The sequence below is a fragment of the Osmerus mordax genome, chromosome 15 (assembly GCF_038355195.1).
Source record: "Osmerus mordax isolate fOsmMor3 chromosome 15, fOsmMor3.pri, whole genome shotgun sequence".
Classification (NCBI taxonomy): Eukaryota; Metazoa; Chordata; class Actinopteri; order Osmeriformes; family Osmeridae; genus Osmerus; species Osmerus mordax.
This window is the reverse complement of record NC_090064.1, coordinates 6,362,064-6,378,819: the sequence shown is the minus strand read 5'-3', so window position 1 is coordinate 6,378,819 and position 16,756 is coordinate 6,362,064. Positions and strand designations below refer to the sequence as shown.

The 16,756-nt window shown below is 47.4% G+C and overlaps 1 protein-coding gene across 1 annotated transcript in view; it reads right to left on the bottom strand.

The window, feature by feature from the left end:
- Positions 1 to 8,286, bottom strand: part of odad2 (outer dynein arm docking complex subunit 2) — a 37,275-nt gene extending 28,989 nt beyond the window's left edge. The window contains 11 exon segments of the mRNA XM_067252114.1: positions 260 to 394; positions 997 to 1,153; positions 1,156 to 1,216; positions 4,864 to 4,980; positions 5,696 to 5,803; positions 5,805 to 5,833; positions 6,596 to 6,711; positions 6,924 to 7,000; positions 7,061 to 7,110; positions 7,544 to 7,701; positions 8,063 to 8,286. Of these exon segments, the coding sequence (XP_067108215.1) occupies positions 260 to 394; positions 997 to 1,153; positions 1,156 to 1,216; positions 4,864 to 4,980; positions 5,696 to 5,803; positions 5,805 to 5,833; positions 6,596 to 6,711; positions 6,924 to 7,000; positions 7,061 to 7,110; positions 7,544 to 7,701; positions 8,063 to 8,286 (1,232 nt within the window).
- Between the last annotated feature and the right edge of the window lie 8,470 nt (positions 8,287 to 16,756).

Sequence of the window (16,756 nt, the reverse complement as noted above, 5' to 3'; positions counted from 1 at the left end):
GACAGCTGGAGACCTGCGCTGTTAGGAGTGGGACCAGGCAGAGGGAAAAGTGAACATCAGACTATACATTGGCTTCCATAAAAGATTATTATCAGTTTCCACTGAAAATATCGCCAAGGGCGACAGATCCGTGCCAGACTTTTCAGTGACTTCAGCAGACATGGCCCTAGTGCGTTCCTGCTACTAGGACGTGGTCCCTTCAAGCAGGGTCTAGTGGGCCTGCCGGGGACTACGAGGCCTTAATCCAGCGGGCACGTACCTTTTCTGAGAGGACTGGCGACCCGGCGAGGACGCCAGCGAGAAGTTGGCTTTCTTCTTGCTCTCGGGTCTGGTCGACGCCTCCTCCGACATCTCCAGGCCCGCGCTCTTCTTGGATTTCTTGTTTTCGCCTTCCCTGTAACGACCCGAAATGAAGAGCCATTATCTCCCCTCCCCCTTTTTATCCATGGTGACAAATAGTTCTTTATCTCGCGTTATTACAACCTCAAATCGCGGGGGTGAGAGTGATTGGTGGGCTTTATAGCCGTTTAGACACTTTTATCGTGGGCCAGTGACTGCTCAATTGGGGGACACTTATCATAAGGTACAGCTGCAACAGATCAGATCCTGCTAAATCTATTTATCAATCAAAGCCCATGTGCGATGGATCACTGCTGTGTTTCGGGAGACCTCTCCCCGAGACGTCTGCCCGTAATCGAGCGGAGGGGCTCCTTTTCAGGCAGCGAACACAGCCATTAACTTTGATCGCCGTATAATCAGGAATATTTGTGCTTTCCCTCAAATTTACAAGCCGTATATAAACCATCTCTTTATAGTGTGTGACTGCTGGCATGATGTGGAGGAGACACACAGCGAACAGACGGACAGCTCCGGACTCCAGCATCAACCCCAGTCTTAAAAGCTCGTCTACTGGCCCGGAGAGGGGCCAGCCCCGCACGGTACGTGGTGGCAGTGCGATATTTCAAAAGACATCCAGGGAGTGGAATTATCACATACTCATGAGGGGGAGAGAGACCGAGGTTCTTCCATTTCAGAGATGGTTCTAATTTCTTTTTGCCGTCTGGCTTGTTCGGCGAAAGCTGTTGTCTCGCCTTCTCATGCACATTCTTTTCCTGATGCTCGTAAGACCTCTGGGGTTGGCCTTGTTCCTCGCATCAACCGATTCCACATGTTGGATCTGTTGTGTTGACGGAGGTTCTTCTTGAACTGCAAAGTCCTGTTGAGGTAAAAAAAAAGGAGAGAGAGAGAAAGAGAGATAGAGAGAGAGAGAGAGAGAGAGAGAGAGAGAGAGAGAGAGGAGAGGAGAGAGAGAGAGAGAGAGAGAGAGAGAGAGAGAGAGAGAGAGAGAGAGAGAGAGAGAGAGAGAGAGAGAGAGAGAGAGAGAGAGAGAGAGAGAGAGAAAGAATAGGGAAAGTAGTGAGAAAAAAGGACCTCTCTCAATTTGCACCGAAATGCTAGCAGTGAAATATACAATAAATTCGGGGTCGTAAAAATTATATGGACTTGGGTCGTTAAAAAGTTCTTCCTCTAAATGATTGTTCTTTTTAAACAAAAGGTCCTCGGTCCTTTCGTTTTTCTTTTAAGTCATAAGGCATATTTTCCACACTACATCTGACATGTTGCCTCTTTGGTCTTTCTATGAGGGACACATCACACACTGGTGACTGAGAGAGTGCCGGCTCTCTCAGACTAAGAAGATTCACGTTAAAACTAATCCGGCCTCTGAAACGGTATCAGTGACTGTTGTTTATGAAAGCCGTCTTTCTCAACGGGAATATGGCAGACTAACAAATCGGCCTTTATTGGGTGGGGGGTGAACAGAATAACACATTGCCCATACCCCCACCTCACCCCCCCCCCACCCCAACCCCCCCCATTAATTGGCTGAACAATATCACAAGTTTATTGTTTCTTTACATTCCTCGTGCTAAAACCTTGCAGCTTGGCACAGAGAGACTAGAGCCTTTGTGTCACTATTATTCAGAGATGATTTTTCACGTTTTGAAGGTCTCATTCCCAACTTTACTACCTGCGTAAGAATGCCAACAAAACACATATGAATGGTTCGCAGGCAGGAACGTTTTTAATCACAGACACCTGTTTGGGTGAAAAATAGCTTGGACCGTCAACGGTCTCTATAAGCTCCATTTTATTTTTGTATATTTTTTTTTTTGCTTTAGGGGCAGGGAAAAATAATTTGCACGGGGTGTTCACACAGACGAGTGCCCAGCAGGCTTGGTCATTTTACAAAGGCTTGTTTGTCGTAAAACCAGGAGTGACCTGCTGTTGGAGCAAAGTGGGCCAATTCAGTCCTCCTACGCCAGTCAGTTTGTTGGTGTCCAACTCCCCCCTTTTCCTAATCTACCTGACAAATCACAAGTGTTAACGCAGGACAGAACCTTCCAGAACAGATGGCAACGCTACTGCACAAAGCCCAGGCCTAGTACAGAGAGAGCTCGCAGGCTTCAGACCCATGTACTCCAGCAGCTCTGCAGATTTCCTCATATTTCTCGACAACAAACATTTTTTACGATGGGGGACTTTCAATGATTGGCACTCGACTGTAGGCCTCCCATTTGTCTTATTCCAAACCCTTGCCCGGTACTAAAACTCCAAATGTCTACATGTGCTTAGGCTGACTGGTGTCTAATTACTGGATTCACAGAGATGGAAAATCTGAAGTGCAGCAAATCTGTAGCTGTCAGTTATGGAGAAGTAAAGGAGCAGCTATGGTACAACAGTGGAGAATGTTATACTCATTGAAAGATCTGAATAACACCAATCCTAAAGAACAGAGCTCGGGTTTTTAGAACCCGTTTCATGCATCCAAATGGCGAAAGCAAGTCCAATGTCTAATCACGCATGTCTGGGTCACTCCAACACTTTTCAATCTCTCCAACACTTGAACTGAGACGTTGAGTCTGCTTCCTCTGATTCAAATCTCTTCCACTCCGGTTATTTTGCTTATTCGATTGAAAATGTCTGATCTAATAAAACAGGAGAAAAAATAAAATAAAAATGTTGTACTTCCTCCCGATGGACAACAACAGATATGTTCAGAGATTGGCGCTGTATTGTTTTTGGCTGTGACCTGCCGTGCTCATGTTGAATTAGACCACTGACTCGGTGTACTTGACCTGACAGCGCAGCAACTCCTTTCGGAGGCCACTCGAAAGGGATTTGGGTCCACGAGCACGAGTCCTATCGAATGCCTGAGAGGTTAGCATAACACTGTGCACTGGAGGCCTCCTTGCACCATTGCATTGCAATCATCACAATGTCTGTATTTAGCGATCGGGTTCACGTACAACATCAACGATTCGCCGTTTGGACTCCCTCACGATTCCCAAAATGTACGCAACGAATGTCTTTGGGGCAGTGGGGGATTCAGCAAAGAACGCTATTGTACATCCCCACTACATGTTATGTCCGACACAGCTACTTCAAAGGAGAAAGGGGAGACACAAAGGAGAACCAGGGACATGATTTGCGATCGAGCAAACCCGCTCACAGTAGCTTTTTTACTGCCTCTGTCCATCATCTTCAGACAGCTCGACTCGGGGCACGGCTCCTCACATAAGACTCGTAAAACATTAAAGCCTGGATGTCCTGCTTTTTACACGGCTAAGCCTGGCACTGCTCATCAGGTTAATAAAGACTTCACTTACCCCCCCCCCCCCCCCCCCCCCCTACTCAAAAACCCATCTCTGTCTGTGCCAGCCTGGGTTCGATCGCCTCCACTGCGCACGGCACACACTGACCAGACACAATCCGTCCGAAAGCTACGAGGCTTAATATGTGGAAATGAGTCGCCTAACAGTAGGGGCAGCTAATGTCCCGGTAACGTTCGAACATATGGATGGAAAATCCTCTATGGGGACCAATTTTACCCTGACCTGTAAAAGTGTTGTTGTAATTTTGTGCTGGAATCACCTACACGAGCTAGTGCTGTTGGCAATGTCTGCAGCATCATCCTATAACAATCTGGGTAACTTATTTACACCATATTATTCTGATGTTGTCTCTTAATCCTTATAAAAATCTTTGCCAAACAGAAAACGTTGTGCCTCAATTGAATCTCATTTTGATGACAGTACATTAGAGCAGAATTAAGCACCATCAATGGGTAGCACAACAACAAAATGTTGAAACATTATGTCGTGAAAATACCTCACCAAGTTTTTAGCGAAACAAATCAGGAAATAAGGTAACACTGCTGCTATTGACTGACTCCCTCCCAGACTTTATAGTGTAAGAACCTTGTGTGAAAATACCCAAAAAATAATACAGGGAAAAAAGTCTTTCGAATGATACACACATTTTCCCCCTACATCTTGAAGCCATTATTTGAGTGATTTGTTAATTCATCAAATCACTTAAGCAGGAAACAGCACTACTGAATGAATCACTGATGTTTCAAAGCACACATGACTGTGTGTGTGTGTGCGCGCGTGTGTGTGTGTGTGTTTGTGTGTGTGTGAGAAAGTAACTGGGCTGTTTTTTAGACTGTGGTGATCTGGAATACTGGCCAGTGATGCACGGCTTCAGAGAATTCTTTATGTGACAACCAGACACTAGCTCACATGTGCGCACGAGAACAGACACTGATTTCACAATCCTTACTCACTCGCCCGTACGTAACGCTGTGTCATCCATAATCAGCTAAATGCATCATTTTTTGTTCCACCACTACCGGCAAAGAAGAGGCTTTTCAAGAGCAACAGCAATTGCAGTTGTCTGACACGGGGAATGTCCTCATCATTTACTGTCGCCTGCTGCTGCTTTTTGGAAAAGGTCAAAGGTTGCTCATGCGGAGTTTGTTTGGAGCAGCCGATGGTAGCTGTGAGGCCGACTTTACTGTACCTGCATGTGGACGTTCTCAGCAAAATGGGGAGAGCGGCTTTTCAGAAGAGTTACAAGGTCCTTATACACGTCACCCCTTCTGTTGTAAGCCTTCTCCTCTCCATCCCGCTTTATACCCTGTAAAGAGAATTCAAGATCAGTACCGATTCACATGATGTCACGGGGAGATTCCGAACGAATGAGGTCTCGAAAGCTGCCACGCGACCGATATCTTCGACCGCCTTATCTTGAGCTGTGGCTTAATCGGACTCAACGGCGTGGACCACTGCTAATTCGGGAGAAGAAAAAACGGCTTCAGACTGTACGTCTGTCCCAAACGGAACGGTTTCCAGGTGAAGAAACAGTGAGACAGGAAGCCTCGGCTAGTCCACGACTGAGAGAGTGAGAGATGCCGTGGCAGGCGAAATGTTCTCTTATGATTAATTGCGCACACGTTGAAGTTTGTGGGGAGCTCTAAACATTCAACCAAGGCCAAATTTGGAATCCATCCATGCGACTGAAGGCCTAGGTGAAAGGATTCACTTTTCAGTGACACTTACCTCATGTTTTGGAAGCTTCAAGGCCGTCATAAGTTAAAGCAACATTAAAAAAACATTGTTTATGTCGCCCCTGGTATTTTCCACGTTGATGTTTGTTAGCAATGTCAGCTGCACTGTTACATTTACACAGTTACGTATGAGGAAACCAAATCCGGTTGTTTGAACCCGATTTCATAGCATAGGCTCAGCGATTTCCTCTTCCTTGCCAAACGCTACTTTTCAGTGGTCCGCTTAACGACTTGTCAACATGGTATTCAGTGAGGAACAGTGTCGGGTCCTCTCTACACCCTCACCCCATTGAGAAAGACTCCGGTCGTGCTGCAGGTCACGTCCAGAGGCTCTGTGTCGCAGGGTGCGATGAGGAGGTAGCAGATCTCCCCATGCACCTGTCTCCAGGGGGGGGGCGCGCCGGCCATTGGTGAACTCATAGTCTACACACACACACACACGGAAAAAAAACGGACTCTCAGGCCAGACTCAGAGAGGAATGTGACTGTATCTATAGACCGTAAGCAATGGGATTCCATCATTAAGCGAGCACACGATACAAAATCAGGTCACATCGCAATTCCTTTTTTTTTTTTTTTCGTAGGGAGGAGAAGGAGACAGGAAAGAAGGGGGGGGGGGGGGAATAAAGTTCCACGGGTTCAAAGAGTGCAGTAGCATCACACAGAGAGAGGGAGAAATCATGGCGAGAGGCCTTGCTGCCAGGGAGAATGACAGATTGTTCCTCCTCACAGTGCAGGTTCCTGAAGACAGCCCAGGTTAGAAGCGGGGTGATTTCACTGACTTATAAATCATCCTCTAAAAAACAGGCTGCCCTGTGACAAACCGCCAAAGTTTAAATCGTCCCCGATATCTCAGGTCGGAGAATGAGCATATTTGTATAGAAGGTTTCAATTTTCCCTTGGTGTTCTGGGACACATTTCTCAAAAGGCTACATTTATCACTATGGGGTGTAGAGGGGTCTTCCCCCTTGACGGTTAATTATGAAGGCAATGTAAATCTACTGCATTGAGGCGAGCGAAGAAATTGATTGATGTCTCAGAAAACTGAAATCTGACAGATGTAATGACTTCCATGTTTTGCGGGGGTACAACACAGACATTTTTTGATTTTCGGTGTACCCAGTATTAGGCCTAATAGCAATCGCTTTCTTGCAACCGAGAGTGAAATGTGAAGATAATTCAAACCTGATGTGTATTGAACCGACTTCAACACCCTTTTCTCCCCTCCACTGCAGAAGCGTTTCAACAGCTCGACATCCTTCTTAACGGCTGTGGCGGCGGCGGGGCCGAGTCCAGCCTCCCTGTGCGAGGGAGACGGAAAAACAAAACAGAACAAACAGACGATTCATCTCACTCGTCCGCCTCCTCCGTCTCCCTGGGACCTGCTTCCAATCAGAGCCCTTCATGTACCTCGGGCCCCGCATAGGAGAGGAGCGGGCGGAAGATTGATATATTACGGAGGAACTGGTGCGACGCCGAGGGAGAGGAGGGAGAGGGAAGCGGCGCTACCCACCGGGGGATGTGTTCCAGGGAGCTGCGGAGGAGCTGAGTGTCCAGCTGCCGAAGCAGGGAGAGCAGGCTGACCCCGGTCTCCTGGGCCTGGTCCCCCTTGTCCACCTTCTCCAGGGGAACAGAGGAGTCCTCACCCGCCACCGCGGCCAAGCTCGGGCCGAGGATCTTCGCCACGGCGTCTCGGTTGGCTGGTGGGAGGAATGGCAAACACTGTGAGAGTACTGTCATGTGTGTCAATTGACAATAACAAGATTGTTTTGACATTTTGTAAGGTGCATAACCCAAATTCCTTGACACACAGACTCAAATATTTGGGTTCATTATATTTAGCTTTACCAGTGACCGATTTACTTACGGTACACCCTCAGTAACATTTAAAAAGTAGGTTTTTCAATAGGGACATTGTTTTCTTTGATTTGTGAACATCAGATAATCAGATAATTTGTCAATAATTTGAACCTTGTCGAATAGTAAACATAATCATGTCTGTCTATTAAGCGAAAGCATACGATAACAAGGACGACAAACAAATTGTGTCCGTGGCTTTTGGTAGTAAGCAAACACGGACTACTTAAGATGCAAATGGTATTCACGTCTTATCCTGTGGTTCCATGCTTTTACCTTCTAAGCCAGCTCTGACCTCCTTCAGCCCCTTATCATTTGCCAACTGGACTATTCTAGAAAGCTGCCCAAAGCTGCACACGGAGATGGAGGGAGGAGAGAGCTGCAAGAGAGGACGTCCGTCCTTGTCCTTCTCCAGGGACTCCACTTTGTGTTCACTGCGGAAAGAATGATCACACATATTCAAAACCCTGATGTTACAGCATGAGAGCAGAACAGGTATCATTCTTGAAAAACTCTGCTTTTCCTGTGTTTTCATCTATGTCTATCATTTGTATGGGAGGTAGTGAGCCATTTTTATCAGTTAAATCGAATGCACTTTTAAGTATGTTATGCTAAAAAAGAATAATGTGCAAATGCTACAGAGAAAGTACTTAGCAATTGAATGCTGAAAGCTGATATGTTTAACTGAAGTTTAATGGAAATTATGTTATACACATCAGTCTTGCAGTTACTTGTGGACACAATGACAGCATCCCCAGAACCATTGCAAAGCACACAAGTCCGCATGATGATTACCGGATGGTGTACTCTGTTTTGAAATCAGATGCCTCTAACGAGCTGTTCCACTGCAAAGGCTCCTTGAACACAAGATTTGCTTCCCGAGGGTGTCTGGAGCTGAACTGTTCCACAAAGCTCAGGATGTCTTTCAGCAAGGACTCGTTCATTGGTGTGATCTCCAGTTTGACAGTCCCTGAACTTGCTGTCGTCCACTGTGCTGCTCTGGTCAGTGCAACCCCCATGACAAGTCGTCACCTGCTGACAAACTGCATGTTTGATAGTTACAAGTCAAGCTTGCAATTAGATAGTCTAGTTTAGTACTGTGTAGCAAAATGTATAGCTAGCTGGCTAACGTGGCCATCGGATGTGTCTGTCAAATTTAACAGACACTGCTTATGTTTCTAATGTTTTAGTTTATTGATTGCATATCTACAGTAGCATGTATCTCAAAAGTTAGTTCCTTACTCATTAGTTCGTAAACTTACCCACTATGTCCAAAACTGTTTTTGTATTTGTTGCTAGAACAAATAACTCCTTCTTGCTAACTAGGTAGCTAGTTAACCTTTTAGCAAGGAATCCGTTTGTGAGTTTCTATGGAAACGACCTCGCGACTGCCAGCAAAGTCTCCGGTTGCTAGGACACGCTTTAACAACTACGGGGGAGCTGGGTCAAAAAGTACAGCCTACTGAAAACGCAAACGTATTTTAGGTCTATCGCTGCCATATGCCTCAATAGGGCTTTTTATTTATCAAAATAGAATGCTTATAACGTTTTAGTTTTTTTATGTTTTCTTATACTTTGCTTAAAATCATATGTCATGTGTTCGTTTTAGATTGTCCACTCAACCACGCCTTTAAGAGCCTCTTAGGCTTCCTCTCCGTCATGGTGCTGCTGTATGGTTTGGCAGTGTTTTTGGAGGCAAACATTTCTCTTGCTGAAAACAGTCTGTTTGTCCAGCATACCCGGCAAAGCTCTGCAAAGGTCATTCAGTTCAGTGTGAATCAGAGTTATTGACAGGTCAGACCCTTATACTAATTTGTTGTATTTTGTTTTTTAAATGTTTGGCATCAAACGTTTGAAACACATTCTGTAACAGACTTCAAATTTGTTGGGGATGATTATTTGAATACCAGTGGCATATTCTCAATCAAGAATTTCCAGGAGAGTGAAAAGTAGGTCTGGCTATGCTTTGAGACATGACAGGTAAACACAATCAGCTGAAGTTGATGAAAAGGATCCAGTTGCATATTTTCCTTTTCAGGTTGATGCAATAGGAAAATAACCAGATAATTCCGGGGCTTTGATTGGGCAGCTATGCGATGAAGGAACCTACTCACTCAGCCCCATAAGAAGTGAACTGAGACAGTAAATGGGGCGAGAGAGAACGAGACCTAGCTCGCCCACCGTTTCCAGGGGGAAGAAGACAAGAACCCAGAGGCTATGATTTATAACTGCACAGGTAAGACGTGTTTTCATTTTATTTGAATCACGTCCTCTTTTGATTGTGGCTGAACGAACAACGCCGTTTGGGAAAATCAGTGAGTGTCTTATTGTCTATGATGCCTCCCTCCTTCCTTTCTCCCTTCATGCCTCCCTCCTTCCTTTCTCCCTTCATGCCTCCCTCTCTCCTTCCTTTCTCCTTTCATGCCTCCCTCCTTCCTTTCTCCCTTCATGCCTCCCTCCTTCCTTTCTCCCTTCATGCCTCCCTCCTTCCTTTCTCCCTTCATGCCTCCCTCTCTCCTTTCTCCCTTCATGCCTCCCTCCCTCCTTCCTTTCTCCCTTCATGCCTCCCTCCCTCCCTCCTTCCTTTCTCCCTTCACGCCTGCCTGCCACTCTTCCAGCCTTCCCAGCCTACTACTATCTGACAGGCTTCATACCTGCCATTGTGTTTTCCCTCCTGTCTGCCTGGCTGCCTGTCTGTTTTGCTGCCTGTCTGTCTTCCTCCCTGCTTGCACACTGGCCTGCCCTGTCTCAGCATGACTCACTGGAACGACAACACGCGCGCATGCACGCACACAGACAGCCCATTCCGTGGCCTATTAAAACCGAACCGATTTCCACCGTCCCCGTGCACCGCTTCACTCTTTACCCAGTGACTCACAGAGCCAAGTTTATCCCGTCGCCCCGTCTGCACGGCACAGCAGGTGGAATTGTGTCGTCCCTTTAACCGTTAAGGTAGGCTGGACTCGCCCGGGCGGCTGAGAGTATAAATCAATCACGAGGGATTCACAAGGGGAGGAAGCAGTAGCTCATCCCTGGGATCAAGAGAGATCATCCAGAGTGTTGTTGTTGTTACAAGGCCGGATTTATGAGTTCCCCTCTCCTTCGTTCTCCAGGTATTTCATTTGGAACCGAGGAGGACTTTCTAAATTGGGAACCAGAGGAAGAGACAGGCCTCCACAGCAGGGTGCACCAACGCAAGACACAGTCGCCAAGTTCTGCCCTACTAGTGTACGAGAGACAAACCGAGAGTAAGAGAGACCGAGAAGAGAAACCCTATGCGAGCGAGAGAGAGGTAAAGGAAGAATGAAAAACAACCAAAGAATATTGAAGAAAAAAGTAAGAGAGAAAGGATGAATGAGGACTTTAATGTATGTAGCCCAAGGTCTCATTAGGAAGTCTAATTGCTGTTCACAGAAATGGTTAAATGGAACAGTCTGGAAGGAGCAGATCCAGAGGCCTTCTCAGAACGTAAACAAATATAGCCTTGCGGTTCAGAGCACCTGCAGGGTCTTCGATGCACTTAGCCTTTATAACTTAATACAGGATAATAAACATAGCCTGTGCTCCATGCTCCTGCCTCGACGCTTGAGTTGAACCGTTGATTGAATAGCATGGAAACACAGAGGACACGCACAGAAAGGTACCATGCCTTGAGCTTTTAAAACATGGCCGTCATGATTGCATCCGTTCACAGTGTACTCAACCCTCCAAACACTCCATTAACGCCGAAATTAAACGTACACAAAGAATGTGGGTGAGGAGCGGGAGTGATGAATTGTATGGACTACTGTTCCCGTTCTGTTATGGAGGGAGTATAAAAACCGTATCTCCTTCATTCTCCTTTTTTTCTTCCCAGCCATACGTCCTCAACCTCCAGATATCCCCGGTATTATTACAGGCCTAATGTCAAATACAGTTCAGTGGAGTTCAAGGCTGCGGTTGCAGAAGGGAAGGGAGCAGGGAGCGATCGAGGGGTGACACCAGTCACCATAATGAGCACCTGCGAGATCTGTCGTGCACATGTGCGTCGACATTATCCAAAATAGAAAAAGACTTGAACTGGGTCTAACAAGAGGAGAACATTACCACATCCCCTGTTTTAAAGGGGCCGAGCTCTCTCCCTATGATCCGCTGGGTCTCCGAGGACAGAGTAAGGGGCAAACTCTATGAGAGCACTACTGCCTGACTGACTTATGATGAACAAGAGACTTGATGACCTGTCATATAACTTGCTTCCAGGGAGCAATTTACAGCACACATGTGCTACTTTGTAGAGTGGCCTTGACTCGAGTCGCCACTAACAAGGTTATCTTGTTCTTACCCCTCTCACCCAAACTCTGTTTTATTATGACATATAAATGGCAACAGAATATGATCGTTATAGATAATTGCCCGGAATAGGGATGGTTTCTTTGGGTTATTTTGCAGGTCACTGTCTCGTGGAAAATCCATCTATGGTCTTCTCTCTCTCCTGACAGATAGGTGAGGGGGGGAAAGGGGAGCAAAGAAAACAAGCATTACCAATCTGTCAGTGACATAACCAGAGCTGGCATCTTATTGGCAGTCAAATTCGCCTAGTGATTCACAGCAGCTATCACTGAATTGGAAAGATTGAGTTGAGCTTGTAGAGTCTGAGCTATTGTTGGCCAGTCGATAATTCTGAAAGTGTCTTTTTCTGAAAGCTTGGCATGAAGGCCACCAAGAACGAAAAATAGTAAAGTCCAATATATCTGCATTAAACTAGTTTAGTAAAGCAAGCAAAACCAGATACTGTTGAAAAGTTTTCTCTGTAACAATGAATATCATTGCTCGGGCTTGTTATGGACATAGACCTGTAATTGTGGTTTTCAAGTACTGCGCATGTATTTCTAGTTGTTGGTGCCAATGCTTTCTTTGGAGCAGACGGTTACTTGTCAAATATAGAAGAAAAACAAGATTTATGACCTTATGGATTCATGAGAAAACCACAAGCTTGCATGTGCATGTATTAAAACATGAATGTATATTTAGATATTTGGTGGCACACACAAACCTCCTAATTCCTTTCGCTAAAACATGCTTGAAATTGTAACGTTTTGTAAATTGCAGACAAAGCTGAACTAGCACAGTAAACCTCAAAACATATCTTTCTGGAAATCATATCTTCATAAAGATGACCATTTTAAATCCGATTTTTTTTTTTATAGGCACACAGTCAGTAGCAGAGCTCCACAAGCTAGGACTTTAGAGTAAACATTAAAAACATCCAATAGCAAGGTTTTCCTTATCAGTACAGCATCCTGAAAACGATCTCATTGGCTCACCGTAACACACTGTCACTGAGCAGCGAATGACATACATCTGAATCTAAATGTGAAGTGTCATGTGTTATTTTGCGTGGCGCTGAGGAGCCCAGATGCTCCTCGCTGTGGTCCTGCAGTGTTTGTGTCGTGACCACGACTGATGACATGGGGTCTGTGCCTCCTTAATCAGCATCCAGATGGATTCATGTAAGACCAGGTCGGCGCTAATCTGATATATTCACCAGCTCTTTCTCTCTCTTTATTTCTGTCTTTCTCTCTCTCAGGGGCGATTTCATCATTCCAATCCATTTCTGCCCCGACCAGACCCTCCGCCTCAGCTGCCGAAAATCAATCCAACCCCCCCCCCCGCCCCCCCTCCCCAGCCCTACCCCCACCCCCCTCTCTCTTGCCTGAAGAATAGCAGCTGGTTCTACTATTTTAGTCGTTCAGTTCTCTTAAATAAAAACACAGATCTTCACTTTCTTTCTTCCTTCCCCTGGTCCCCCCCCCCCCCGCTCCCTCCCTGCATCCCTCCCTTCCTCTATCTCTCACTGCGTAATTATTATTTTGAAAGTGCGGTCGGAGAAGCTGTCTGCCTTTTGGCAACGCCTCACTCGCTAACGCTCGAGAAGCGTTAATACAATTTGACTTTTGTTTTATAATCTCTCCTGGAAGAGAGCGAGGGCCTCTTTTTTTTGGGTTTCCCCGTGTCTCGGGATGAACAGGCCGAGGTGCTGGCATGTGCAGAGCCGGGACAGAGAGAGGGGGAGCCGAGGGAGGAGGACGAGGGGACGAGGACAAGGCAGAAACGGAGGGGAACGCCGTGAGTGAAGAGGGGGAGGACAGATGGCAAGGAAGGAGGGAAGAACCGGGGAAGGGAGCCGGAAGGGAGGAGAAGCAGGGGGGAAAGAAAGAGAGAGAGAGAGAGAGAGAGAAAGAGAGAGAGAGAGAGAGGCTGTGACAGGTAAGAAGGGGAAAAGAAGGAGAGATGACTGAGAGAGGAGCGGGCGTACACAAGGGTGGGGCTCCTCTCTCTCTTCCATCACTGGCAGTGAGTGCTTATGTTGTATGTGCTCCAGCGCTGGCATCGAGAGCACCATCAGTGAGATGCAGACAGATAGACAGCCAGACAGAGAGAGTGAAGGGGGTGGAGAGCCCCCGGACAGGCGTATTACTCTTTGGAAATAATGAGTCGGCCTAGAAAAGTCACACGAGAAAACAAGACTTCCCTGCGAACAGACAAGCAACATTCACAAACATTAGTCCGGTCCGTCGTCTACCTCAGAGGCGGAACGTCAAAATGAGCGGCGTTGACGGAAGGAGAGAGGGAGGGAGGGACCCCATTGGTCGCTTTGAAGTCGAGATTCGGAAACGTGATATGTTACCGTGGCTTGATGAAGCCCGGTGACTCGACCCGCCAAGGGAGGCCCTCAAAGGCTACGGGCTTTTCCAACGCTAACAACAGAGCCCAATCTCAAAGCACAGAGGACTAATCAGTCTGTCTGCAGGCTGCGTGTGAGCTGCTCTCTTCCACTCTGGAGGGAGGCAGGGGGGGCAGGCCTGATCCCAGGCCTAGGGCCCCAGACCTGGGCTGCGTGCCTGGCCTGCTCTCCATACCCCCCCAGTGGGGTTGGAAGTGCCAGACCCCCCGCGGCTACTGGAACTCTGGACGTTGGCCTTTTCCAAACAATGGGTACAGGGGGCTGCCCTAGCAGACTGGAGGTTCACCGCAAGCCCACGAATCAGCCCTGGGAACACTCAGAGAGCCCACTCCCCAACATCAACACCTGCTAACACACACTCAGTGCTGACGCACACCCTCTCTTTCCTTTGACGACCAAGATATCCCGACACGTGTCTCTCTCTCTCAGCTCTCCACCTCGGGCAGTCCAGTTCAGCTCAGTTCCTCCACAGTCCTGCTTCTCTAAGTCGCGTTTCTTCTCAGGAAGGGCTCTCACCTCGACATCGAGGGTCCCTCCGCCAGCCCGCCCACTTAAGGTAAAGCCAACAGTTATTAATGACCAAAGGTGCAGCTCTTTACAGTTTGTTTGTGTTAGCTCCATTGCCACCTGGTTCTTCTCACGTGCGAGTCATGGCCCGTTTGACAGTTTAACACCAGGGCGGCTGGGACCTTTACACAACCCTGTCCCCTCCAACCAGGCCTGGCTGTATATCTGCCTGGCTGGAGACGCGATCCCCGGGACCCCTGTCTGTTCGATGCATACGACGTCCCGCGGACAGCGCAGAGCCCGTGGCTCTTTATTGGAGATTACCTCACCTTGTAAAGGGACACGACCCATTACAGAATCACGCTGATCCTTGTTATTCTTCCCCAAGACACACCAGGCACGTCTCTTCCACAACGTTCTGTCGGTCTTTCTCGCTCTCTTTCGTTCTTTGTCTCTCTCTCCTTCTCTCTCGGTCCCTGTCTTCTTGTCTCTCTCGAATGTGTTCTCGTCTTCTGTACTTCCATTGTGGCGTGTGAGGTCTCAGTAGGCCTCCCATGCAGGCAGGCAAAACCCTTCTGGAATCTTCTGATTGGAAGATGATGTTCCTAATAACAGTGTGAGTCAGTGTGTCTCCGACCACCCTGCTCTCCTCCCGACACAGGCTCTTCCTATAGAGGGTCGACAGCTTGTCTAAACACATGTTTTCGGTGAGTTCTGTGAGCCAGACGAAACCGGTGAGAATGAATTCAGAGGAGGAAAAGGAGTGGATAGGTTAGCGGTGACCAACCGTCTGTCTTTCCCTCCAACTTTCTCTCTCCTCCTTCATTCCAGTTCCCTCTCCTTCCTTCTCCCTCTCCCGAACCTCTCCATCTTTCTTTCTCGCTCTCTCTCCCCCTCTTTTCCTCTCTCCTTTCAGCCTTGAGGCCGGCCGGATGTCGAAGTGTCAAACTCTTCCCTTCCCCTCGCGACTCCTGGAGCAGTGTGCTGCCGCCAGTGTGACTCGTATCCTACGGTACAAGGATGGCCCGGCCAAGTGTGCGAACACAACCTCCACCACATGGAAAAGTATGGCTTCTATCAACACTCAGGGTTACATGGGAGGGTTTCTGAGTTCCCTGAACAAGTCAGCATTTCCCAGGGATTTGAGGCCACGTCAGGGCCCGTTATGTTTTATGTCCATTGTCTAAATCCGCTCAGTCGTGTACTGGAAATCTTATTTCACTCCGAGTGTGTGTGTTGTGTATAGTTGTACGGTGTGCATGCACAGCATATAATCGTGTCATCTACTATCCTTATCTTCTGAATTGTTCTCTGTCACGTTTGACCTTTATAAGCAGTTTACACTAACTTCAACTTGATACTATCCTCAAATCTTTCCTTTTATACACAGTGCCACGACAGTGGAAACTAAATGTCGAAAGTAACCTCGACTACAGTATCTCATCATCAACAAACCCAACAGCAGTGTACGTCATACTGAAAGTGCTTGTCTGGGGCCTTTGGTTAGCCACTGACAGCTAACTTGAGGTAGAGTCGAGGGGGAGAACCGGAGTGGTTCTGGGGGTTCTCAGGTATCCTGGAGGTCCGTGTCGTGTCCCGGTGGTGTGACCATGCTCGAGACCTCACAGAGTAACTCTAGAACCCCCGTGTAGGACGGGAGCTATTAATGACCGATGATCTGGCTTCTCTTTAATCCGCTTAACGTCATTACAGCAGGTCGTGGAGGAGAGCAGCTGTACTGGAGGACTTCTGCTCTCTGCAAGGATCCTTCAGCCCAGCCGGGCCCGAGCTACACTTTCCTACTGCGATACGTGCGCCGTGGAGAACTCTGTTTCTGTTCGACACACACCTGCAGAGAATACCTCGTATTAGCTTTGTTTTGTTTTTATCATTAGCAAAACAATGAGAAATGCGTATTTCCACAGAATATGGAAATACGCAGATACTGATTCTGAAACGTAGGTCAAGGAAAATATACCTGGATTTGCTGTACTTGTAGTGAACATATTTGACAATGTAGGCTACATTTGTCTGTCTTATGTAACTCCACAGGGCTCTGATGAGAGCTCGCTCATTCTGAGCGCACCAAAGCGGGCTTGACCTCCATCCGTCCCTCCCTCACTTTAAACAAGACGGTTCCTGAACGAATAATTAAGGCTTGGGTAGATAGAGGCCAAGGGGTCTCCGGGGAAGGCCACAGCGAAGGTTTAAGAAAATACAGGTGGACAGCTCGGCGTTCCTTCAGCTAACGTAGTCCC